We start from the raw sequence: 26,971 nt of genomic DNA, 5'->3' as shown, positions 1-26,971 counted from the left end.
GAACTCTGTTTTCATGGGGCATTTTATGGCTACTAGCATTTTGTGAAACACATCTTAGGAAATTATGGTCTCAGATATGCTGTGGGGACTTAGACATTTGAAATAACTTCCTGATTGGTTATTGTTGGATCCTGGAACTGGTAGCCAAGGTACACTATGAAGTTTCCTTCTTTGGAGGGTTGGTAGACTCTTCCTCCCTTCCTCCCTCCCCTCTCCCCTCCTCTCTCCCTTTGATATTAACATTAGGCACCCACTTGCCTGGGAATGTTGAGGTGTAGGCCTGGGACACAGGGGAATCTGGAAGTCTAGATCCTTCCCATCCCCATGATTCTATTTTTATGGACCCAATTGTGGTGTGCTCCATGGAAGGTACAGCTTAGCTGGGACAGGAGGTAACTGAGGGTTTTGGCCAAGAGGAGAGGGGGCTAGAGATGGGAAAAGTTGATGTAATTATTTTTGTCAGGAATTGGAACCAAAGCAGCAGGAGAGAGTAAGTTTTAAGACTCTCTGGCAAAGTAACTTCCTAATCTGTCACTGAGTATGTGTAAAAAAGTGATTAGTGGGTCTCTATATTTATCATGATTACTCACAAATATGTAATTTGCATAATATATACAGCACATTAAGTACTATGTCACCTTATATAATGTGCATATGTATAATGTATATGCATGTTATGTAACGCCAGTCTGGAGGCTCTTCCAGATTCTGCCAAGTATTTCCTAATTTATTTGGCAATTTTAACATATCTTTTCCATCTGTGGAAAGAACTATCTTGAGAGGAGCTGGTCTCTGACCTGAAATATAATCATTCTACTAAGCCTATCTCTATTCTCAACTCACTGGAGGAAATCCACAAAGACCAAGCCATAATGAGATGCAACTCTCAGCTCAATAGTCCAGGGACAACATGATGTACTGAAGATTTTCTGTTTCATTATTTTTATTGCTGGTAGGGTAGAACCGTGGGGGCATGTGGGAACATGTCTGTTGCATGGTCACAATCAGAATAGGATGAAGACTAAGGGAATGGATTCTGCCCTGATTGCCTTACTGTGTGACTTTGAGAAGTCACTGAACCCTCATTAAGCTTCACTGTCTCATTATTAAGATCGGGAGATTAATACCTTCTCCATCAACCTCTGAGATTGCTGGGAGGCCCACTATGGTGAGGTACTCTACAGGAAGAAACCATGGCCACAGTAGTTAAGGAATGAGTTGTAATATCACACTAAACAATGCCACTAGACTTACTGAGGTTACCAAATTGGAAGTACGATTCCACTGCCACTCTGTGGCTCTAGGGAGGCTTTGGGACATGTCTCTCAGGCAACACTGCAAGTCCTATGCACTAGTCTAGAACAGGCAGGGGCCACTCTGACTTGTGAATCTCTGCAACTAGTTTCACCTGTCCACAGTGCCACTTCTCAACAGCCTCAATCTTGGGGGATCGGGGTTGAAACACATGCAAAAACTTCTGTAAATTTCTCAGAATCAGTGACCTCAAATCTGAACCTGCCTCTGTTTCAAAATCAAGTGGCTTCCAAGATAGTACCTGTTGTTATTCTGGAACTTGTTGGTCCGTCCCATCACCAAGGATCCCATCATTCAGGACATTCTTCAGGTGGCCTGGTTGTCCTCTCACCCACTGTTTTGCACTGTTGGATCCAGCAGGATGGTCCTAGATGATTGCTTCCTTCAGAGTTAGGATCAGTGTATATACACAATCTTAATTTCCCTTCCTTGTGCAAACCTCCTCAGTGCAAGGAGATTAGAGAGCGCTCAGTGGATCGATGAGTGGGCCCATGTGTCCTCTTAAATCTCAGAGGGGATGGAGGTCCAATGGAGCAAAGGCGCTAAGGCAAATGTTTCTGTCTACTAATGAAGCTCTACACAGACTTGCCCTCGCAAAAGGAGGGTAATGCTGGCACCAGCTGCATGAAGCCTACTGAGCTCTGCTGGGACCCCTCTGGGTACCGGCTGGCAACACCTTGCAGAAAGTGCCTTGGTCCTTCTTGTGAGTCTCCAACTGAGGCCATTCCTGCAGCCAGAGGTGCTTCCAGACTAAGAGGCCATGACGACCATGACGAGTTGACATGTGGAGAGTTTAATCTGATGATCTGTCTAGTGCCTTCAACCCAGACCAATTTCTTACCAGTTCAGGCCAGAGAGAATCTCTGGGAAGCATCATGAGCCCTCATTTCCTTGTGTGGGCCTGTCACATCCACACATGTGCTATGCATTCATCCTTCCCTGGAAACCTGGATTCGAATGGAATAATTTTTCAGTGACCAGAAATGACCCTATTCTAAGATGTATGGATTCTTCTAATACATATCCTCTTAGTGGCACCTATTCTCAAACCACGTTAGTTAAGATACCATGTACAAGTGTCTCAACTTTTCTGAGACTCACTATCTCTCTCCGGCAAGTGGGAGAGTAATTCTGTCCAGCATATCTTTCATGGCTGTTTTGAGAATCCAGAATAGGAATTCTTAATCTCTTTACGATAAGCTATTTTCATTTCCCTTAAATTTCATGCTCGCCATGGGGAAATGTGTCTTGACAATGAAATGGTGGGATGGGGGAGTAAGAACCTACTTTTTCTTTCCCACTTTCTGTTCCTCGTCTACATGTTTTTTGTTTTTTTTTTCAATCAGGAAAAGTCCATCCGTAAATAAATATTTATATATATAAATATATATGCTACATATATGTACACACACATAAGACCATCAGAAGGGCCCTCAGGTCATGCTCTGGGAGTGGTAGGTGCAAAGAGGCAGGTGGGAGCCACCTGATGGGTTTGTCTCCTGGTCTTCTCAGCAAAAGGCCCTTCCTTCTCATCTTCTCTGCCTTCAGGAATAGTCTGCCACCAGGGCTTGGAACTCAAAACAGGAAACACGCTTTGGCTTGAAAAAGAAAGAAACTGGGGGTGGTTTTTTTTTTTTTTCTTCCCTTTTTACACAATATTATGACACCAATTTGAAAAATAAATCCCAGTTTCTCTGCTTTCCCTCCCAGGTGTTCACAGAACTAAGAAAATAAATACCACATCGAAGGTGTACTGTGCAGGCTGCTCTGGGGGCTCTTGGAGCCGTCTCTAAACAAACACACAGCCACCAGCCGAAGCCTTTGGGAAAATAACAAGTGCCCACTGACAGCGTGGAGAACCAAGAATGGAAACACAGCTTTCCACAGCCTTTCTGCCTCCTCAGCAAGTTCAGGGAGAAGTTGCTGCTTGAAGGACAACTAAGAAACCAACGTGCGCTTGCTGAGCCCTGCCAAGGGTTACGCTCTGAGCGCTGGAGGCCGTTGGTCTCTGTACAGAGGGACCTTTGTGTAAATTCTCTGGAATGGGAGCTCTTTCCTTTGGCCACATCCGATCTCAATATAGGCAGGAAACCTGCAGCCTGCTTCTTGTGAACGTCCGTGAGGGAACTTGCAGGGCTGGTGGGAAGAAAGGGGGATTTCTCCTTCAGTCTCAGAAAGTCCCACTCACGGCCTTCTGGGAATGTGGAGGTTGTCATACGAGCCAACAACACCCTGGTCGGCCCGAAGTCCGTTCAAAATTTTCTGTTGGCACTGGCTCTGTTGGGGTGTGTCCACTGTTGAAGTAGAGAGCACATTCGGCAAGATGAAGATTTCTTCCTGATGGGTGGCTTTGCTTCCACTGGTTAGAGATGAGTGTGTGTGTGTGTGTGTGTGCGCGCGAGTGCGTGTGCGTGTGCGTGTGTGTGTGTGTGTGTGTGTGTGTTACAGTCTCTTGTTTTCTCTCTTGGTTTAACTGGCATTTGGCATATTATTTAGTCTTTTGAACGGCTCTTCCTCCTCAGCGAAAAGAAGCTGCTCTTCTGGGGAGGCCCCATCATCATAGGCGCTTGATTCTTGTGAGTAATTTTAATCTAAAAGCAAAGGGACATAAATGAATTAGTAGCATGCAAATCTCAGTAACCTATGAGAGAGGGAGTTGCAGAGGGAGGAAGGCAGGCCAGCTTCGGGTTGGAAAGAGCCCCATGCAGAAGGACGACTGTCCTTGAACAGCTTTAAAATTGGCAACTGGACCCTCACTGGGCCTGGAGTTTGGCACTGCTGGAACTGAGGGGCGGAAACACTGGGGAGAGACAGGTGTGAGCTTCCCACGTGGTGATCAGCTCGCACCTGTCTTGTGTCCTTGCTATTCATAGATCCTCCAAGTGTCACAGCCGGAGGAGACCTCAGGGACCATCTCATTCAACCTCTCTGCAGGACAGATAAAGGAATGGAGGCCCAAGGCTCTCTTGAGCCTTGGATTAGCCTAAGGTCACACAGAGAGGGCAGAACAGCTAGAGTCCAGTTCTTGGGATTCCTAGCTTCCACTGCTCCTGGCCGTTCCTGTCCAGGCAGTGCAGAGATACCAACCAGTGAACTTCAAGCAACCTAGAGGCTTTAGTCTGACATCTGACCCAAGCCACATCATGTGGAAAGTTTCAAGTGAGTCCCTTAGGTGTTTCCTCTTTTCTTAGCTTTCCAGGAAAAAAACCAGCTTTCTTTTTAAAAGCCTCTTCTTCTTTTTTTTTAAATTTTAGGTTTTATGAGTTTTTTTCTCCTTCAGACTTTAAATGAGTTGGAAGTGAAAGACACTAGTGAATTCTCATTTTTGCCTTTCTTCCCAACCTTATCCTTAGGGCGTGGCTTCAGAATGCTAAATCCCTATTTGAATGTGACCTGATGACACTGCACATTACTAATCTGCATTATCAGCCCATCAGCATTTAGCAAGTGTGACACATGTCCAGAGTAGGAAGATGATGTGGGAACAAGGCACTTAGGATTCAAGGACCTGGGTTTGGGTCCCTGATCTCCTGCTTTTTTTGCTGTGAGACTCGGGACGAATCATTTAACCTTCAAAACCATGCTTGCTGAACTGTAAAATGAGGGTAATAACATTTGTCCTGTTTTCCTCACAAAGTTGTTGTGAAGATCAAATGGGAGACTGTCCATGAAAGCCCGCTGTGAACTGTAAAATGGAATGTAACGGTTAGTTAAATAATTGTTATCTTACATTGGAGGTGAAGGAGAAAGATGTATGTCAAAAGAAGCCATCTATGAGCTCATTCTCGTGGTTTCTATGTTATTGGAAATGACAGTGTGGCCACAGAGAACCACAGAAGAACTCTTGAAGAGAGAGACCCATCCACAAGTTCAAATTAATGTAGGCATAGACCAAGTGGTGTCAAAAAGAATGTAAGGAAGGAGAAGAGTCTGGACGCAGCAACCAAGGAAGAGTTTTAAGAACTGAATGGAAGGGAAGGAGATGTATGGGTGAAAAGAGAAAGGGAAGGCACCGGGTGGAAGGGCCACGTATGAAAAGGTTGAGTGCAGGGCAAAGGATGAGAGATGAGGTCAGAGATGCAGGTGGGGCAGTTAGTCTAGGGTTTTCAAGGGGAGGTGGCAGAGGCCAGGTTTAATGCAAGGTAATGGGGAACCATGATAACTTTTAAGCTGGAGAATAACAACATGATGAAGAAAAGAGTTCCAGGGAAATTATTCCATAGTTCTTGTCAGGTTAAGTTGGAGTGGGGGAGACTCTGGCTACAACGGTACTAGGGTGAGCCAGGTTGAAATTTAGAAGTCCCCAGGATATGGGAAGACAAGGATGAAACCAAAAGACATTGTGGAGAATTAGCATAACCTGGGTGATGGAAGATGCAAATGACTCTTATGCTGGTTTTCACCACCCGGGAGCTCCAGGAGGGGAGGACAGCTTTCTTTTTGTGGCAGTCCTCAGAAGAACAAACCAAGACTATATCAAGTACCATTTTGTGTTATGGGCCTTATTATGGGCATGTGTTTATTCCAGAATTCACGGAAGCGAGGCATAGATGAGGGACTTTGACAGAGCTTGTCTGTGGCATGTGATTTAGGACTAATTGACCAGAGTGACTTGTGGCACATGTCCTTGTGTTGTGGTGAGCCTTTTCTCATTCCTGGGCACCAGAGCCCCCTATGGGGAAGAACTCCATCTTCTTCATCATGCTACTCCCCGAACCAGCGCACGGCGTTTTGACAGCCCAGGCTGTGGAAGTACTGATGGCTGAACACGACCCAGGAGAGAGAGAGAATGTTCTGGCAGTGGAGATGGCTATGTTTGGGGCAGACAGCGGCAGCTGATGCACTGCCTACATTTCCTGCTGATAGAGCCCGTTTTTTTTAGATGATGGAAGACCCTTACTTCTCCTTTTTCTTTCTCTAGCTGAGCAATTTATTTGCTTGTTAGCACCTCCAGGACAAAGAGGAGGAAGTGAAACTCAGATCCCTCCCATTTGGTTTTTCAGCAGTTTTGACAAAGGTCTCGATGGGGTAGGAGTTTGGAGATGCTGGGTAACATGAGATTTTGATGTGGTTTGTGGCTTCTAATGCTATAGGTAACTGAGAGTGCACTGTAGGTACTGACACTGAAGGTAAGAAGTAGGAGATCATATTTTCATTTTGAGTCAAAAGATGTTTATCCCCTTCTCCCCTATTTGGGAGAGGCTAGTGGGTTAACTAGCTCAGAGCCCATTGGAGGAGGTAGTTGGACGTGGTGAAGCTTGCCTTTTCAATCCCTGATGGAAAGACAGCATCCCCTATCTCTGTAGTTAGAACCCAAATTTCTCTGCTAATTGGGCTGGTCAGGCAATGAACTGAGGTCTTGATGATTTTCTTAAAGACCTTTCAAGAGATTTACAACATCTGACAAGCACTAAGGAGAGCAGCCCCATTTTCTTAGTTCTCTGCTCTATTAGGGAGAGCACCCATACAGTAGGCTCTTGTGTGACAACTCAAAATGCACAGAACTACTGCGGCATATAATTTCCCCTTTAAAATGGAGTACATTTTAAAATTTTACTAGTGCTGGGTGTTGAGTCTGTTTTGGGGGCCATTTCCCGCACATCAACACATTTTTATTACCTCAAGAGAAGCAATAAACTGAGGGACTCCTTCCTGAACGTTGCCCCCTCTGGCCAGATGACTCAGATGATGCCCCACAAAATAGCCAATAACTGTAAGTGTGGACCCTTTCCAAGTCATTTGGGAAATACTCCTGCTTAAAGGGAGGCGAGGGGAGATGGGAGAGGGCTCGTACAATCTTTTTCAGGTCTTAGCTAAGTTCTTAGGATGCCCTGCTTCACGAGAGGGTTTCTTGCCACTGGAGGCTTTCAGATGTAGCTGGACAATTGGGTTTTGCTAGTGGTGGAGGAGAAATCTGGGATTTGTTGATAAGTCAGGAAGTTTGACTAGATTATTGGTTCTCCAAGTGTGGTCCCTACACCAACAGCATCAGCATCTCTTGGGAACTTGTCAGAAATGCAAACTCTCAGGCATCCAGAATTACTGAATCAGAAACCCAGCAACCTGTATTTTAAAAGCCTTCCAGGTTATTTGGATACACACTTAAGTTTGGGATTCATTGGACTAGATAACTGGAATCCCTTTCCACTTTGAGATCCTAACTGCGGGGGGATATTCTTAATTTTAAGGCTCAAATTATGCTGCCTAACTGATGATAAAACATGAGAGATCATCTTATCGTGCAGCAAGCACAAGGCAAGTTTGCTTAATAATACATTTCTTATATACATATATTTATATGTATAAACAAACATATGCTCCTTTTTGAGAATTCGGGAAGTATGGAAAAATTTAAAAATCACTTAGAGTTAATTGCCATTAACTTTTGGGTATATGTTTTTTGGTTTATTTGTACGTTTATACGTTTTTAATACATGAAATCAGCTTCTTAATCTGTTTTCATTTAGCATTATTTTACAAGCATTTCTGATGTCATTAGATATTCATTAACATGGTTTTCAATGACTGAAAATTATTCTATTTGATGAATCTCACATAGCTTATGTAACCCTTTTCTTAAATGTTGGGTTTTTCTCCCATTTTTTTCACTGATAACCTGTATTTTATTTAAAATAAATTCCTAAAAGAATAATGAACAAAATTTTAAGGGTCAAAGGAAATGAACTGGGTCAGTGTATATTAATATTTGTAAGGTTCTTCTTGATATATGGCTCCCAATATCTTCCCCAGAACGGCTTTCTGGTTTTACTTTTTTTTTTCTTAAAAGACGTACTTATTTGAGAGAGAGAGCACACGTGTGCCACATGCAAGTTGGGGGAGGGGCAGAGGGAGAGAATCCCAAGCAGACTTCCTACTGAGTGTGGAGCCCCATGTGGGACTGGATCCCACGACCCCGAGATCACAACCGGAGCCGAAATCAAGAGTCGGAGGCTCAACCGACTGAGCCACCCAGGCACCCCTCTGGTTTATACTCTTATCTCACCCCTTGCGTGTGTTGGCCTCAACACATCTCGACAGCATGAATATTTTAAAAGAAAACCAAATTGTGCTACTTTGACAAGTGAAACATGGCATGGTTTTCTCACTATTTCAATTTGAAATTCTTTCCCTCCTTTTTTCTTAATTTATGATATTAAATAATATTTCACGGCTTTGGTAGTCCATGGTATTCTGTGAACTGTCTGCTCACTATTGCATTGTTAGCATCTTCTCCTGGTTTCTAAGAGCTCTTTAGACATTATGGGAATGAATCTCTTCTCTGAGATAGCTATTGCAAACATCTTGTCCTTGGACATTACAATTTCTACATTGATTCTTGACTTGTAGACTTTTCAGTGTGCTAATATTTAAATGTGTCACCTTTTCCTCAGAAAGTCCATGCTCACAGTGTGATTATAGTCGTCTATATTTCCCCCTAGGTAGTCCTAATTTTTAATTAAATTGTAGTTTTTCTGGTTTTGTTTTTGGAGTATAGTTTGAGGTGAGAGGTTTTGATATATAATGACATTTTCCCAAACAGGCAATTTCTTGGATACTCTATGTTAAAGAGTCCATTCTTTTCAAATTAACTTACGATCTTTTTTGCTTCCTTTTTTAAAAAATAGATTTTATGTATACTAAGGTTTCTTAGGGCTCTCTTCTGTACTACTGATGTATCTATTCAATATCATGCCAATTATTGTGGCTCTGTAACTATTTTAATACCTTGTGGGAAGTCCTTCCTCATAGCTCTTCCATAAAACACCTCAACTATTGCATTGTTTTCCCAAGTTAAAAAAGATAATTGCATTGGGATTTTGCTTGGGATCCCTGTTTAGAAACATGGGATGTTTTAAAACTCAGATATATATATTTTTTATATTGGTCAAATCTTATTAGTTTTCATTATTCACAATTCAGTTTAATATTTTGGCTTTGGTTGTTGCTATTATATTTTATTTTTTTCTATTATATTCTTCTGATTAGTTAGTGCTGGAATATACAAAAGCTATTACTTTTGTCTATCTTTCTATAGAGCTTCACTGAAATAATTTAATCTTTGGGGTTTTCAGTTGATTCCATTAGCTTTCTATATACATAATCATAGTATTTGCAAATAATGACAGTTTTGACTCTTTTCCAAATGGTTACATTTTTTTTCCTGTGTCATTTAAATTGCATTAGCTAAAACTTCCAAACAGTAATGGTGTACATGTCTTGTTCAGGATTTTAATGAGAATTTGCTCGTGTTTTACTATTAAAGAAAATACTCATTCTTGGTTTAAGATAAATATTTTTTATTATTTTGAGGGAGTATTTTTCTGGTTTTAGTTTCTTAAGAGTTTTTTCTTTAAAAATCACAATTTTGGGGTGGCTGGGTGGCTCGGTCAGTTAAGTGTCTCATTCTTGGTTTCGGCTCACATCATGATCCCAGGGTCATGAGGCTGAGCCCCGTGTCAGGCTCCACACTCAGCAGGGAGTCTGCTGGAGATTCTCTTTCCCTCTCCCCCTCCCCCTGCTCATGCTCTCTCTATTTCTCTAAAATAAATAAATCAAAACTTAAAAAAAAATATATACTTTCTCTTCAGTTTTTGTATTTGTCCTAACTTTATGAAATGGATCAGGTGACTTTCTATTTTGTTTATAATATGAAACAGTTTACATGAATATTTATTTCCTAATAGTATGGAAAAACTCACCAGTAAGACCATCTGTTTTAAGATCATTTTGGATGTAATTCTTTGAAGGCATTTTCTCTTTCATTACAGGTTATCTGGAATTTTCATGAGATGATCAAGTTTTTAGAATCAAGATGATTATATATTAAATATGTCATATTATGTCTTATAATTAAATGAAACCACATTTATATTTACATTTTATTATATTATATATTTTATATTTTAATGCCACTGATCTTTTTTGTTTTTAAAATTGGCTTTCAAATATTTGACATGTTAAAGAATAAGTTCTCAATTTTCCTGCTTCCTAATTATGTAATATCTACTCTTATCCTTACTATTTTCTTCCTTCTGCTTCTCCTCAGTTTGTTTTACTGTTGTTCTTCTAATTTTGCAATTATTCATTACATGTTTTGCCTTTTTAAATGATAGAAGTATATGATACTTTGAATTTACTTCCAAATATAGTTTAGGCAATATTCTACAGTTTTTGAATGAGAACCTTTTGATTTTTATTATTTTTGGAATAGTCTATGATGGTGGTTTTGATCTTTTGAATCTACTGTTCTTTAGGAGAATTTAAAAATCAAGTGATTGGATTTTGCTTGTTTATTCATTTAACCTTCTATTATTAATTTCTGATTTTGTTGCCTATGGTCAAATAAAATAACCTTTATGATTTTTCCTTCTGGCTTTATATAGATTTTTTTCTTTGTGAACTAGTTTAAGATCTGTTTTAGTAAATACTCTCTGGATCCTTGAAAAAAAATGAGATATTTAATTTGTTTATAGGTTATAGAGTTATTTCATCTAGTGTTGTGATTTTGTTTATTTTTGCTTCTTGACCTCAAAGGCAGAAACAAATATTTTAAAGCCTCTCAATACTTGTATCTCTGTCAACTTCTTCTTTTATAAAATCTATTTTTTTCTCAGTATATATATTCATCCTGTTTTTCACAGGATATATTTTAATTGTTATTGCACACCTACAATTTTATGACTATTACATCTCAGAAATGAGTGTACCTTTTATCCAATAAAAAGTGACCTTTTTTATTCCACTTCATGCTTTTGGCATGTTGGAAGGTTAGTTTGCCTAAAATTAATATAATTAATAATATCATTTTTTACTTTTAATTTCTCTATGCTTGATAAAGGATAAAATAAAAAGATATATATGTCCTTTTGCTTTAGGTATATCTCTTACAAGAAACACATCACTGGATTTTAATTTTTAACCCAATATGAGAGTACTGTTCTTTTAATAGGGGACTTTAGCACATTTTTTGGGTCATTATTGATATATTTAGTCTTAAACTCTTTCATCTTGCCTTATAATTTTTTTAAAGTTTGCTTGTTATTGTTAGGGTGATGTATGGGATTGTCAAATCACTATATTGTACACCTGAAACTAATATAACACTGCATGTTAACTAACTTGAATTAAAATAAAAACTTAAAAAAATTAAATGTTTGCTTGTTATTTGCTTTCTGTCTGGTTCACACTGATAAGGGTCATGAGATTTAAACCCTCCCAGATTTGAAAGGTGTGCACCCTGTTTTTGATTTTACCAGTGATTATCTAATTATTCAAATTTTCTTCTGACTTAGACTTTTTCATTATCAAAGTGCAGAGAGACAGTGAAAAGATTCAGCACACTTTTACTATCCCTTTTTTTTAACTTTTTAAAAAATTTTTATTTTTTATTTTTTTAAATTTTTATTTATTTATTATTTTTTTACTATCCCTTCACTGAGGCCTCCCATGTGCTTTCAGCCTTGGTTAATCTAACCTTAGGTTTGGGACCCAGCTTCCTAATGTTTACATGACAGATCTTCCATCTCCTGGATTGATTTTCACCACGTGCATTCAGTCGCACAACCATATTTAACAGTTTTTATTTTCCTTCATCCTAATTTAACTGGTTTCAATTTTTACCAAAAGTTGTTTTGTGTCATGATGTCCCATCATTAAGCCTTTCACTCTGAGTTACTTCCCAGCTGGTGTGTGCCTTCAGGAAAATGTTTCAACAAGGGGACTTTTGTTTTCACTCTTGTGAGCTGAAGGTGGCTTTCTGTTGTGCCCTGAATTACGTCTCCCCCAAATTCATATGTGGAAGCCTTAACCCCCACTTGTGACTGTATTTGGATACAGGATCTTTAAGGGGGTAATTAAGGGTAGATAAAGTCAGAACGGTGGGGCCCTAATCCATGAGGAAGAAGAAGAGACATCAGGAGTGTGCACGCACAGAGAAAAAGCCATGTGAGGACACAGCAAGAAGGTGGCTGTCTGCAAGTAAGGAAGAGAAGCCACACCAGGACAACCCTGCCAGCACCTTGGTCTTAGACTTCCAGCCTCCAGAGCTGTGGGACGATAATACATTTCTGTTGTTGAACCTGCCCCGTCTGTGGTGTTCTGTGATGGCAGCCTGAGAGGACTCCTACATCTTCACATGTGGCTATCCACGGACTGTGTCTTAAGATCACTGGGTCACAAATGTTTTCCCAGTGAGGTGAAATCTCTGAAGGGTGGCCTGGAGAGAGGGTCAGGGTGGGGGCAGGAGAAGTGTTTGTTTCAAAAACGAAGTCCTTGCAGTAAGGGAAATGGCAATCCAGTTTTCAGATCTCGCTGAGCCAGGTGGGAGAGGATTTGATTTCTTCCAGCCTTTTTTTAGAAGACAAGAGGAGTTTGGATAGATTTTTCTCAATTTAGCTCCATCAAAATTATAAGTAGTAGAAATTTCCTCCATCCTTTCTAATTCTAACAAAGTGGTAAGCTATTATTAGTTTTTGCTGTAGTGTGTTTTCATCTTTTTCTTAGGCTTCATAGAAGCCCGAAGATTGAGGTAAGGTTTTGCAGAAAAATCTCTGCTTTTGATACCCTTTATAGAAGTTGCCATCCCTAGAGTCTGTCTCCAGGGGCCAGTTTTATAATCTGTAGAAGTCACATGGAACCAAGAGTGATGGAAATACATCTACGATTCAGGCCTGGTAGAAATCTCATGCAAACCCTTCCGCTAGTAGAAGAAAACTTGAGTTCCGAGGGTTCAAAATAGCAGGTTTTTGAGCTATCTGAATACTCCACAAGTGAGGGAGCTTAGAAACACAGCTTTTGCCTCTTGAGGTTTGCACATTCACGGTAGTACTGAAGGTGATACTAATGTAATAGCCCGGGGAGCATCCTGGCCCCAAACACCGGGGCAGTGCTTTCTCTTCACCACCGAGTTTTTAGCTGGGTTTCTTGCTAAGCAGGAAGGATGCCTGACCCCTGTCGTGGTGCTAAATGGAGGGCTGCTGTGGGTATGGTAAGTCGGGGAAGGAGGATGTTCCCTTTCTTTTGCTTGCCCATTTGTTCAGCGCTTTACTCATCGTTCAATGGATATCATTGTGCACCTGTTCCGCGCCAGGCACAGTGCTGGGTGCTGAGTGAGAACTTGCCATCTCCCCTTGCAGTGGGGAGTTCAGGTTGGTGCCTCTGCTGTGAAGTGTGTGCACTGCAGGGGTCCTCCCCTTGGGGCTCCGGGGGTCACAGTGCCTGGGAGGAAGTTCCAGTGCAAGGGTACAGACTTGGCTTCTACATAAGGAGACGCTTTCTAGCAATTAGACTTATTCATCAACAGAGCAGGTTTCCTTTTGGGGCAGCAAGTTCTCTGCCACTGCGGTGACCCTAGAGGAGATGCTCAAGGCTACTGCAGATGAAGTCTTAGAATTCACCAGTTCCAAGTGTAAGCGCTTTGGGGACAGGTCTTTGTTTCACTCGGTTGGGGGACTGGTACCTCGCAGTGCCTGACACACAGTGGGTGTTCAATAAAGGCTTAGCAGGTACGTGAATGGGTGGATGAATGAAGTGGAAGACAGGCTACACTAGATGATTTCCCTAAACCCTGGGCAACTTGGAGAGTCAGCGATTTCATACTGTCAGTGCCCCAAAGGAGCCCAAGAGAAAACTTCTCACCCTCATCACTCACCGTGCATGGGGGCTGCATCCAGGGCTCTCCATCCACTTGCATTGGCAGCAGCTTGTTTGTCCTGGAACACATCAAGAACCGAGAGAACACCGTGAGCTTTGACGCTTCCGGAGTGCAAGAATTTTAGGGTGGTCCTCACAAAGGAGACAGAAGTGGGAAGACCTTATCTGCCCACCTAGGAGTGGTTCCCTAAGACTCCCCTGGAGGGCTTGTTAGAAATTGATTTCTGAGCCCACCTCAGGAATTCTGACCAGGCAGGTCCCAGGGTCACAACTCAGGCTACGGGCGATTCTGTTGCACTGGTGCTCAGACCCTAGTTTGAGAAACACTGTCCAGGGTGAGCAGTAAAGTCCACGGAAGTCTGGGAGACAGCGGCCAACAACGATGGCAGCACCACTGCTGAGCAGACCCTCAGTCAACAACCAGCCGGAGGGCCTACAGACTGTGCCAGAAACTCCACAGTGAAATGGGAATGGTTATGAAATGGGAAAAGGCCTGGTTTCTCTGTTGAGTGAGAGGTTGCATCATGTCAATGAAGTAACGTCTCCGACCTATGCAAGGTACAGCTCAGGTCTGAGTGTGTTTGCCTTGCCCCCGCTCCTAACTATCCTCTCTTTTATGTCTTGAACAGTAGGGCACTCTGTGACTGTATGGACTATGAACCTGGCTTAGCTGGGAAATGGGGTCATTGCGAATACCGTCCCCACGGGTAGAAGGAGAGGAGAGAAGACCGTGTTGCTTTCTTGTTTGGGACAAGGCTTCTCTGCCATACAGATTCTTTAAGGGAGAGAGATGAGGTCTTTTGACTCCCTTCTGTGGAAGGGTTGTGAATTCGTACTATATTGCTTTCGGGAGAAAAGGCAAGTCGTTTTGGAAGCCTCTGGTCTGGGTGAGCAGGGAACAATTGCTACCCACTGTCTGGGAAGCTCTCACCTGGGTTTGGCATCTGCCCTGCTTTTGAAATGATAAAATGAGGGACACAGGCTATGTTCTGATGTCGATGACTGTCTGACTGATCTTGAGAATATTTAATAAAAAATAATAAACCTAATAATAAAACCAGTCATAAGAGGACAGAGTGGTATTTTGGTTCTTGGGGCTGAGGAGGGTGTCTGGGAAATTCCCAGGAGGATGGGGATCTTGGCTCACCCCCTCTGTCCTATCTGAAAATAGGTCCACTGAATGTGAAGAAAAAGTCCTCCCTCTCACATATGGCTTTTTTGATGCCCCTGGGACTAAGATGTTACGTTCTCTGTGGTCTACATCAGTTATGGCTTAGCTGTGCGAACACACTGGACCTACTCAGTGCTGGACAGACAAGGAAGTAAGTGTGGAGATTAATGTGGAAAACAGGGACCCCAGAATGACAAGAGCCCAGAGAGAAAACAAGCAAAGCTCTGGGTAATACTAGAAAAGACAAAGGAGATACAGGAAGGGGATGAACAAAAGGGTTTCGTGGGATAGACCTTTAGCTAAGAGATGTTAGGGAACCAGGTCTGGGGATCTTTCCGAGGGATGCAGGGTAGCTCCAAGAGCAGCATTTCCTTAAAAGGGTGCTGAGGACACTCGCCCAAGAGGTTTCAGGAGAAAAGGGTTCTGTGGTCAAATAATTTTGGGAAACCTGCATACTGTGACCCCTCCAGGAGATTCCCTAAGGCACACTAAAAGATTTGAACTGTAAAAATTGGATGGGGAAAAGGAAGGGAATAAAGGCTTCTCAAATAATCAGGTGGAGAAGAACCTGATGAGTTTTATTGACTAAACAGAAGCAACTGAAATCAGAGGATCCCCCCTCTGAGACTCCATTTCTTCCAGCAGCCTGCAGTGACCGACCTGTGAGGTCCACACCCTGCAGAAGCATCACCCTCTTAGGCAATTGTAACACATTTGCTGATGTTGATGGTTTGGCTCTACAAAGGCAAATAGGAAACAGTATTTCTAAGGCCACCATCCAAGAAAGAGTGAGCCGAGAACCTGGTTTCTGTTATAGTGTGCCCTCTGGCATACATCTAGCATCTTAATTTGTAAAGATAAGAAAGGCAACACCAAGCAGAGAGTTATAGGGGGAGGGAGGGAAAACTGAAAGGGAAGAAATCAGAGAGGGAAACAAACCACAAGAGACTATTAAATCCAGGAAGCAAACTGAGGATTGCTGGAGGGGTGATGGGGTAACTGGGGAATGGGCATCAAGGAGGGCACGTGATGTGACGAGCACTGGGTGTTCTACATAACTGATGAATAACTGAACTCTATATCTGAAATGAATGGTGTACTATAGGTTGGCTAATGGAATTAAAAAAAAAAGAAAGGCAAGAAGTTGGATCTCTGGCTCTCTGGACCTCCTGATCTTATACTATTTAGAGAACTTCACCAATTCATTGTAAGGGAATAGCAGATAGGTCATGGTGGACCCTTCAGTTGATGTCTTGGATGGTTGGGAAATGATCTCTAAAGACATTCTCTATAAATGTTATCAAGCTTCTGTCCCGCACTCTCCCTGCACTGAAATCCAAAGATGGCTTCCTAGTTCTTGTCTGTAAGAACACTGAGGGGGGTGGAAGACGAGGAGGCTGCTGGGTAATGAGGAAGCATACCTGATGGTGACCGAGGAGCACTGGGCCAGCCTCCTGCCCGCACTCTTCAGGCCAGTGTAGATCTGCCCCATCTCCATGGCTCCCTCTAGGCCCACCACTTCAAGGAGCTGGTCACTGAGGTCTGCAGAGTGAAACAAACAGAAGTAGTGCATATACATCTCTCTGTTCCTCAGGCTGGTTTTTGTCAGAAACCCAGATCTGTCAAAAATACCATTTCATCTCCCACCAAACAGCATTTCCAACTCATTCTGAATAGGGAATTTCCCCAAAGGTCAGTAAATGTACTTTTCATGAACAGAAACCTAGTTCTAGTGAAAAAAGATTTTGATTCAGAACATTAATATGCATCCAATGAATAGGTTGGCAATTCTAGAAGCCTCTTTAAATGGAGAGTAACAAATGATGAGCCAGCTATTTCCGAAATGATTTTCAAACCCCCCCCTCCCCCCCAGTGCAGCTAAAGACACATAGGAAGGAATGGTGACAAAAGTCCTTCTCCAAGCTGGTTCAAGTTTCTTTTCTCTGAATGTCGGAATAACAGCATGGTCCTAATGATGATGACTGATGGTTAACCAACCTCAAATTTGGCCTGCAGGAAGCCAGTGGTGAGCCAACCTCCTTGGACATCCTTGGGGAAATCAGTGACCTCTTTCAGGACACCAGGTGCCTCATCTGAGCCAAGGAAAAGAGTATTTCACCTACACCAGATTATTCTGGGTCCACAGTAGAAAAAGTGGGACAGAAAATATGAGTCTAAGTCTCAGAGTCACATAGGATCGATGGCCTCCCACAATGGCAGTTACTTCTGATTCAGCACTTGGAAGATGTCTTTTGTTCAGAGTTCCTGAGGCTTGGGCTGTCCCTACCTGATTTCTTGTGAAAGCAATGGCAGGATCAAGATTTGATGTTGGGAACAAGACACTTTTACAACACAACTTTTGTAGTGAAAACAGAAACAAAACAAAAAGGCAGATTCTTTAAAAGCTTCCATTCTTTTGCCTACTAAAGCAAAGGTACTTTTCTCACAGATTGTACCTAGTCACTAACATCCTACTAATATCCCCAAACTAGAAAGTTAATGTTTTTATTTATTTAATAGATGGGTTTTGTCTAAGGTGCCTCCTGGTATAGTATAATGGTGTTTGTTAAGATTGTCAAGGAGATATTTGGGTTTGTCTTTGCTTTTTTGTTTAGAAGACTGTTGTTTAAAAACATTTTCTTGATGGATGCATTTCTAATGAAGAGTTATGCAGACCACGGAACTGACCACATATGTGTCAACACTGCTCCAGTCCAGCCTACTGATGATCACTGATGGACAGCAGCTGCCAACAGATACACAAACTGCGCTCCTTCATCTTCCTGTGACAGGCACAGAAGCTTTCCCCTCTATTTCAATGCACACTCCCATTCTCCTTCTCTGGTTCTCCTTCTTCTTCTTCTTTTTCATATCTGTGAAAAATACTGTCTCCTAAACTCTCCATCTCATTTGGGCTTGGAACAAGAAGCCATGAAAGAGCAGTGTTTGTTTAGGAGAATGCTCCAGGCTCTCTTAAGGAGTTTGGATCCAATAAACAACAAATATCTAAACCTCTAGTCATTTAATTAGTTCCCTTCTTACCAAAGAGCATTAAATAACCATTGGATAGTCTTAGCTTACTGTGTCATTTTAACGGTGTCTGTGAAATCAGCATGGGTTATGAATGAGAGAGGGAAGAGAAAGGGAGGAGGGAGGAGAGAAATAGAGGAGTGTGTCTAGGGGTGAGGAGGGTGGGGGAGTTATACTGGGGTAGGAGAAAAAAAGCAGCAGTACTTTTCAGAGGTTCCCCTAATGGCAGAAAGACAGATGTCTTGTAAAGTGTTGCTCTTTGCACCCGCCTTGGGTATCTGACAGTGCTGTTATAGTTCAGTGTTTTCCCTCCTTGAAACATTTCCTGGTAACAAAATGTTCTAAGAAGCAGGGGACTTAATAGACTCAAGTGTTTCAGCTTTTACAATGTCTTGGTCTTTTAACAAATTTTCCTGTTGAATGGCTTTAAGTTGTTATCACTTCCCACACATTACCTTGCAGCTATCACTTCCCACACATTACCTTGCTTCCTGGCTCTAGAAGAGAAGTAATGAAGGCTGATCTCATCCGCATGGTGGGTGGGTGGGGGGCAGAGGCTCACACACATGTGGGACTGAGGAGATAAATGCAGGGTAAGGGGCTAGGATATACCGGTATACTTTCTGCCAGTTTTGCTTTTGAATTTGTACTCTGAATCTTCCCTGGCATAAAGAGGCTAGGGTGACTCCTGTCTACTACTGAAGGAAGACTTGATTGTTCTTCTACTTCTCCACCATTGCCTAGCTGATCTTTCTTTCAATTTCTTGCAATGCCTACCCTGAGGTTCTGAGACAAAGAGATCTATTTAACGTTGTTTACCAAACTTATGGGACCACGAGTCTCTTCTTTTGTGTGATACCTATAAATAGTCCATGGGAGTTTTCTTTGATATACACTTTGGGATATTTGGGCATCATTTAATTCCCTTTACTTCCTTTAGAACAGAGATACTTATGTATAAATTAAATTTGGAGTTAAAATGAAACAGAATAGAGTGCAAGTCAACATCCAAGCACACAGAACAATTAATGTTTGAAGCTCAGAATCCAGAATCAGGTCGTCTGTTATACCACGTCTGTTTTACCTGGTACCAGTGATTCAGAGTGTGGTTTTGGCAATTCACATCATCTCCTTATTGTCTGTCTTTACACTTTTCAACTCATTAGTATTTAAGCTGGAATGTCCATGCACCTTAGTAAAACAGGAATTCATTCATTCATAAGTTACTGAGTGGCAACTGAGTGTCATTTAAAAACTGGGAATACAAAATGTTCTACTCTTGAAGGACTCTTGACCAAGAGGGAGAAAATGTATTACGTGTAGAAAATGCCGTAACTGAACTATAGGGACAGGGGGGCCCGAGTAACTGATTCTGACTAGGCTACGTATGGGAGGACGGTGTCACAGACATTTAAGGAAAGTCCTGAAGGGTGCATGCCAGGTAATTTGCTGGCTTAAGAAGGAGAAGGAGCAAAGATGTTCCAGGGACAGAGGTGATCATATGTAGGGTTGGATGGTCACAGAATACAGAAAGAAATTAATTTAGCAATAAATCCACGTGGCAATTTCATTGAAAAATATAAAAAAATATTTCTACCTAAGGAGAATTATTGTCCAGAAATTATTATTATTATTATTATTTTCTGACACAACTATAAGAAGAGGATCACTGAGCTGGGCACGAGTTTGTCGCAACCACTAGAGCTATAGGCCTTTCAGCTCCGCTCTTGGTAACAAAGCCTTGTGTTTGTGTGCAGGGAACACTTAGTATACCCTCCCTGAGGAGGAAAAAATGATGAAGAATGGGAAAGTGGAAAAAGGAGAATGTGGAAGCAAACCAGGAACAGCAAGGACGGCAATAGCAGCTCCAATCTGGCCACTTGACTCAGCCTCCAGTATGTGATTTTATAAATGCAAATCTGCTCATGTCATCCTTATACCAAAAATCCTTCAGTGGCACCAATCATAACACCAAGTGCTGGCAAGAGAAGATGAAATGTGCATTCTTTCACACCTATGATGAAAGTGTAAATTGGCAAAAACTTTTTAGAAAGAAATTTGACAATGGGTCTCTACAATTTTCATACTGTTGATTCATTAATTTCTTTTTTGGTACCAATCACAAGAAATCATTGACAGGATCTAAGCGCACACAAATATGAACACTGCTGTATCATTTATAATAGTGACATCCCCTCCTTCCTCACTTCCGTCTGTATGAGAATAAAGTATATGGTATCCATGACGATAGACTTTTGTGCTGCCATTAAGATATTTACAAAATTTCAAAAACATTAAATATGTATATAACATTAAGTGTGAAGGTAAGATATACACTTATTTATACACACCATGCCCTCAGCTAAGTAAAAATATGTACAGGAGAAAAGGACAAATTCCCTTAAAATCTTAACAGTGGTGAGTTCTGGATAATTAGATTCAAGATCATTGTTATTTTCTACTTGATGCTTTTCTACATTTTTCGTATTTTCTGTAAGTATGTATTAATGTTATAAGTTAAAAGTCCTTTAAAAAAAACCTATCAACTGACTGCTCTTCATACTTGTAAACATGATGTAAACTCCCTGGCTTGATGCCCAAGGCCTGTACCCATCTGGCAAGAGGCTGCCTCTGCAGTTTTGTTTCCTGACACTGTAGGGCTAGGTATCTGCTCCAGACATGCACAACAGCATGAAGTTCTCCAAGTTATCCCTCCTTTGTGCCTCTATGTATGCTGTACCCCTGCTTGAAATGCCCACTTCCACTTTTACTTTTTCATTAAGACTCAGCTCAAGCGCCATCAACTTCGAGAAGCCTCCCTACACTTGCATGCCTGCAGTTTGGTTTAGATCCTCAAACTTTTCCAGGTAGATGTGGTCAAAGAAAGAACAAGAGGGTTGATGTACTATTGGTGGGTGGGCAAGAGATGGCTGTAATACTGTAGCACAGGGTATAGTTTGAATAGGGAAGGAGATGAAGGACTGGAGGAAAGGGAGAAGGGGGAGTTCTAGAAGGTGTTGTGAGCCCGTGGGAGAAGGAGGGCTGGAAAGAGGTGCAGTGAGCAGTGCTAGTACATGCCGAGTCCCTCCTATGACCCCAGTGCTGGGCAGCTGAAGAAGAGGGTGGTGATGGGCGTTAGCATCAAGGCGAAGTGAGGCTAGGTCAATGGCTGCCATACTTTGCTGCATGTTAGTGTTACCTGGACAGTTTTTACAAATAACAATGCCCAGATTGCATCTATACCAGTTAAATCAGAATGTGTGGGACTGGGAGCTAGGTTTCAGTGTTTTTAAAGATCCCCAGGCGATTCCAAAAGGCAGCACAGTTTGGGAACCGCTGAGCTGGGTTGTTGGGTGGATCATCCCCATAGGCTAGTGGTTCTCAGAGTGTGGTCTTGTAGCAGCAGCATCAGTGTCACCCAGGAACTTGTTAGAGACACAAATCCTCAGGCCCCACCCCAGACCTACTGAATCAGAAACTCCAGGGCTTAGGCCCAGCGGTCTGTGTTCTAACAAGCCCTCTGGAAGATTCTGAGGCATGCTCCAGATTGAGAACCCGAGCCTTAGGCAATAAAACTGCCCAAAATATATGCAGGAGTTAGAGTGAAAAGGATTATAAACAAGTTTCTTCCTGACTACTTTGATCTAGAGCTTTTTCACTTGAAAATTAGGAGTTAGGAATAACAATGCTGACCTCAAGTGTGGTTATGAGATTGAAATGGCAGAGCTGAATGCTAAAGTGTCTGGCACAGGGTGGGCACTAAAAATCTATTAGTTTCACTTTCCTTTTCTCCCAGATTCAGTCTGACAACTCCCAATTGTCTGTTTGGCTACCTTCCTAGAGTTGTGTACAAGTGTCCTCAAACCCCAGTATTCAGGCTAAAATTTTTAAAACATCTTCCGTGGTCCTCATAGTTTCACACTTAAACGCAGAGGCCACAAATTCAGGGGAGCTTTACATTAAATGGACATCCCACTCAGTCTGTTTTTCCTTCCTCTTATCTCTTCCCTCCCTCTGCCCCTCTTTCTACTTCTTTGATCTCAACGGTCCCATTTTGCTTTTATTTTCTTAGTCCTGCCCACGGTCGGCAGGAGAGATTGGAGCTAACAGGTAAAGCTGGCAGAGCATTCATAGTGAAGGGGCATGTCTGATCTGTCCACTCCCTCCTTCAGACCCTTCAGAGGCTCTGGAAGCCCAAGGGACAGTGCCTTGCCTCCTCAGCCAGTTGTGCAAGGTCATCTGCTAGCTGGCCCTGTTCCCTGCACTGGTGTCCCTCTGCTTGGAGAACTCCTGTTTACTCTCCCGGGATACCCCAGGCACCGTGTTTCTTCCTCCTCCTTTGCTTAGACAGTGGATCATAGCAAAAGACAACTGTTTCTGAACATATCACTCTCCCAACTCCAGTGAGAGTTGAAAGTGGGGATGCTTTCCTGTTTTGTTTATCTTTGTAACCCTAGCAACTAGCCTAGCCCTGGGCATATAGAAGGCTCCTAATAAATGCTGGTTGAATAAAATGAATAAGATACATGCTTTAGTGCCAAAGACCTTAATAGGTTTGACCTGAAAGAGGAAAATGATAGTGAATAATAATAATAATAACAACTACTTGCCTAGATTGAATTGGGTAGTAGACTTTCACGAATTAACTTATTTAATCTACGTATAACAGGTAATGATGACCCAGTTTGGTTTTTGCTTCTCTCTCTTTTTTTTAATATTTTATTTATTTATTTGAGAGAGAGAGTATGAGCGGGGTGGAGAGGCAGAGGGAGAGGGAGAAGCAGACTCTCCGCTGAGCAGGGAGCCCGATGTGGGGCTCCATCCCAGGACGCTGGGATCATGACCTGAGCCGAAGGAAGACGCTTAACCGACTGAGCCCCCCAGGCGCCCATTGCCTCTCTTAATGCATAATTTTTATGATCATCCCTATCTTGGCTTCTGGTTCACACTAATGAAAATTCAGTCATTTAAGATGCAAGGGAAGCTCAGGATATAGAGTGGCATGATTTGAGCTCCTTGCTTGCCGTACCACAGGGAAGCACAGGAGATCCGTAGCCTAACAGGATGCCTTGCTACCCTCAACCCCACTCCTACCCATTTCCCCTTTAGTCAGTCACACTCCGGATTTAGGTCTGAGAACTGCAATGGGCCAGCCTAGGGAACCAAGCAACCCCCAATGGAGGTGCAGAAACCCTAAGTGATGGCACCCAGAGAGTTTCTGAACCATCCCACCATATTGCCCCACACCCTAGGGTGCCTATGGGCACTGTCCCTTTACCTGGGTTCTAGTAACATGAGTGAACTGAGATATTGGGCATCATTGCTTTGGGTTGGAGTACTATCAGCCCAGTGGGTAATACTAGTTAGCTAATGCTCATCTGAAGCTCTTCCTGGCAGGGCTATGTGTCTGACTAATTAGAAATGCAAGAAGGAATTTGCCTCTACTTAATAAATGGCCTCTGGTAGACAAATAAGGAGTCACAGGGTTCACGGCAATTGCTGAGAAACTCTGTAGAAGGTCTGGAGTTTGGGGCTAACAGCTTCAGTTTAATCTCTGTGTCCATATAGGGCAGGCTATTTGTCTTTTCTGAGTCTGTTAGTTTGCTAAGCCTGCCATAACAAAATCCCATGAGGCTGGGTGGCTTAAAACAACACAAGTTTATTTTCTCACAGTTGTGTTGGCTGGACAGCTAAGATCAAGGTGTTGGCAGGGTCGGTTTCCCTTGAGGCCTCTCTTCTTGGTCTGCAGATGGCCACCCCCTGGCTGCCTCTTCACATGACCTTTCCTCTGAGCATGTGCATCCCTGGCATTTCTCTCTGTGCGTCCAAATCTCCTCTTCTTCTAAGGACATCAGTGAGAGTAGATTAGGGCCCACCCTCACTGCCTCATTTCATCTTGATCACTTCTTTAAAGGCCCAGTCTCTGAATACAGTCACATTCTGAGGTAGAGGATTAGGGCTTCAACATATGAATTTTGGGGGTGACAAAGTTCCCCCCAGGTCCCTGCCCCATAATAGGCACAATAATAAAACCTACTTGATGAGTTATTTTGAGGACAAAAGAGTTAAAGAATGTGAAGGTATTCTATCAACAGCAATTAGAAATGTTCCTTATCCCTCTGCTAGGGAGAAGCTGACCTGCACTGGAGGGGGACCGAGCAGTGGGACCTTCTTACCATTCTCAGAAGGAAAGGATGCAAGCGGAGCTCTGCCTTGTGGTGGGGCCAGGTTCTGTCCCCACAGTCTAGACAGGTGAATGGTAGCTGGCAGGCCTCTCTCAGACTTGGACTGCCAAGGCTGTGGCAGGTGTCACTTTGGACTCCTTTCCTGCCTCCAAATTTCCATGGAGACGGGCCTCGTGCTCTTGGCCGCTCAGGCACCCAGAGCCACACAAAGCCAGACACTGATCAGACCGCTTCAGCTTCCCACTGGGTCTGGTTGGCACAGATGAAAGCCTGCTCCAGGCTAAAGAGCTTCAGAGCCAACTCAGAAGCCTGGCAGCCCGAAAAGAGCCTGGGCACGGGGAGATGGAGAACCCCACAAGACTGTTGCTCGATTTTCTGGAAGGGAGAGGCTCTGGGGTTTCCTTGGGCACAAAAGGGTGAGTAAGGAAGGAAGGCTGTAACTGACAATCAGGATTTTCACTGGCACGTTCCCACCTGGCCTCTCAAAGCACCAGGCCCTCAGGTATCCCAACCACATCTACCCTGAAGAATAATCTAGGACCAATGGTCTTCCTAGAGATCCAAGCTCAGACACAGGATAGAGGCAGAGGGACCTTTGCTGGCAAACTGAGCAGGCAGGAGGGCACATTCCTTGGCATTCTGCAAACCCAATGTGAAGAATGTACCCCTGAGACAAGCTGTGGGGCACAGAGCATGGGCTCTGGACAGGCTTACATCAATTACTACTGCTTGGCACCCACTAGTATTACTACCTTGGGAGAAGTCACTTCGCTTCCCCGAGTCTTTCTTTCTTTCTTTCCTTTTTCCCCTTCCTTCCTTCCCTTCCTCCCTTCCCTCCCCTTCTTTTTCTTCCTTTCTTCCTTTCTCCCTTTCTTTCCTTTTCTTTTTCTTTCTTTCTTTCTTTCTTTCTTTCTTTCTTTCTTTCTTTCTTTCTTTCTTTCTTTCTTTCTTTCTTTCTTTTCTTTCTTTTCCTTTTCTTTCTTTCTTTTTCTTTCTTTCTTTCTCTCTCTCTCTCTCTCTCTCTCTTTCTTTTCTTTCTTTCTTCTCTCTCTCTCTTTCTCTCTCTCTCTCTTTCTTTCTAGTGGGTTGCATGCCCAGCATGAAGCCCAACACAGGGCTTGAATTCACAACCTGAGCAGAGATCGAGTCAGATGCCCAACCAACTGAGCCACACAGGTGCCCCCCCCAAGTCTGTCTTTTATCTGGCAAATGGAGATATAATAACTCACTGGCAGGGTCGCAGTGAGGTTTAGAAGTGAAGCAATCAGGAGCCCTGCACAGAAAGTCCTCGAGAAACGGTGGCAGTAATTGCGATTTTATGTTTCCTTAGAAAGGGGTGTCTTCAGAATATCCTGTCTTTGCTACATGGTAAGTGGGTGGCCCTCTGCAGATATGACCCAGAGAAGGCAGTGCAGGAGGGAAAAAAAAGAGGGAGAGGAGGAGATGGGAGATGGGGGAGGGGTGGCTAGGAGAAGGTAAGGGAAGAATGAAGTGCTGAGAAGAAAAGCAGACATACCATGATGGCCAGGGATACTGTGACCTTGAGCTTTTGGGATGACTGCCCCTCCTGGCAAATGAAGCACCCCTATTTCTACTTTTACTCTAAAACAGGGAGGAGGCTCAGCATTTTATTTGGAAATGAGTTCCTTTAGTTTCTTTCCTTTCCCTGCATTCCTGTGTGTGTGTGTGTGTGTGTGTGTGTGTGTGTGTGTGTGTGTGAAAGAGAGAGAGAGAGAGAGAGAGAAAGAGAGGAGAGAGAGATACAATCCCATCGTGATCCATTGTTCCTGGGCTGAGCAAGGAGAGAGTCGAGGAGGATCTGGAGATATTTCAGGCATAGTATTGACACCCCTGGTCTAGCTAGGCACCTCCTTTGAGGGAAATTTCCTTTGTGCCCTGCTGTTGTCATACTTGCAGGTTTCTTCTACTCCCAGGGGTCTGTAAAACCCCATAAAAGTAGATACTGTGTGGTCTTTGCCTCTGGATGATAATCCAGATGGCAACAGGAGAGATAGCCCAGAGCCTCCACTTTTTGAAGAGGAGAGGTTGTAGGGTTGGAGCAAAAGGGAATGTGTTGATCTAGCAGGCAGGAGCTGGGATTTTTGTCTCTGCTCTGGCTGTCTAGTTGGGTGACCTTGGGCAAGTCACTTTCTTCCTCAGGGCCTCCATTCTCCCTGACTTGGGGTGGGGGCGATCTAGCCTTCAAGTCTTTTTGAGCTGTTCCCGCAGAAGTAGAGGCCGCATTTCCTGACTGTTTGGATCAAGAGCAGATTGGCCGCAACCCCTACCATTCCTTACACCGTGCAGAAGACAGAACATTCTGTGCAACGCTACACTAAGGCAAGAGAAAAAGCAAATGCGGGTTCACAATGGCCATTGTTGTTGGCTCCTGAAAGCCTGCTGTGTGGTGGGGTGGGGAGGAAAGAGTGGGGCCTCCATTCTGTGTGGCTTCCTGGGTGGGGCAGGGCTCTGACGAAAGCTCTGTCTTTTGTGGAAGGGGGCTTCTAGTCCCCTCTGTGCCCAAGGGTCAGGTGATTGAGAAGGGGAGATGCAGTGTGCTGGGGAAGTTGTGTGGTGGGGAATTTTTCAGGAAGAAGTAATCTCCTGGAAGATCTGAAGT

General features: G+C 43.1%; 1 protein-coding gene across 7 annotated transcripts in view; it reads right to left on the bottom strand.

The window, feature by feature from the left end:
* Positions 1 to 26,971, bottom strand: part of DGKG (diacylglycerol kinase gamma) — a 211,295-nt gene that overhangs the window by 9,309 nt on the left and 175,015 nt on the right. For all 7 annotated transcript variants that reach the window (XM_088025108.1, XM_088025111.1, XM_088025117.1 and 4 more), the window contains 3 exons: positions 16,558 to 16,678; positions 13,964 to 14,024; positions 1,556 to 3,905 (listed from right to left, as the gene is read on the bottom strand). In XM_088025108.1, the coding sequence (XP_087881234.1) occupies positions 3,807 to 3,905; positions 13,964 to 14,024; positions 16,558 to 16,678 (281 nt within the window). In that variant the 3' untranslated portion in view covers positions 1,556 to 3,806. The remainder of the gene's footprint in view (positions 1 to 1,555; positions 3,906 to 13,963; positions 14,025 to 16,557; positions 16,679 to 26,971) is intronic.

The sequence above is a fragment of the Eumetopias jubatus genome, unplaced genomic scaffold, assembly GCF_037043125.1.
Source record: "Eumetopias jubatus isolate StellerSeaLion01/CBP00866 unplaced genomic scaffold, mEumJub1_p1.0 scaffold_1, whole genome shotgun sequence".
In the NCBI taxonomy this organism is placed as follows: Eukaryota; Metazoa; Chordata; class Mammalia; order Carnivora; family Otariidae; genus Eumetopias; species Eumetopias jubatus.
This window is presented reverse-complemented; position numbering and strand designations above follow the sequence as displayed.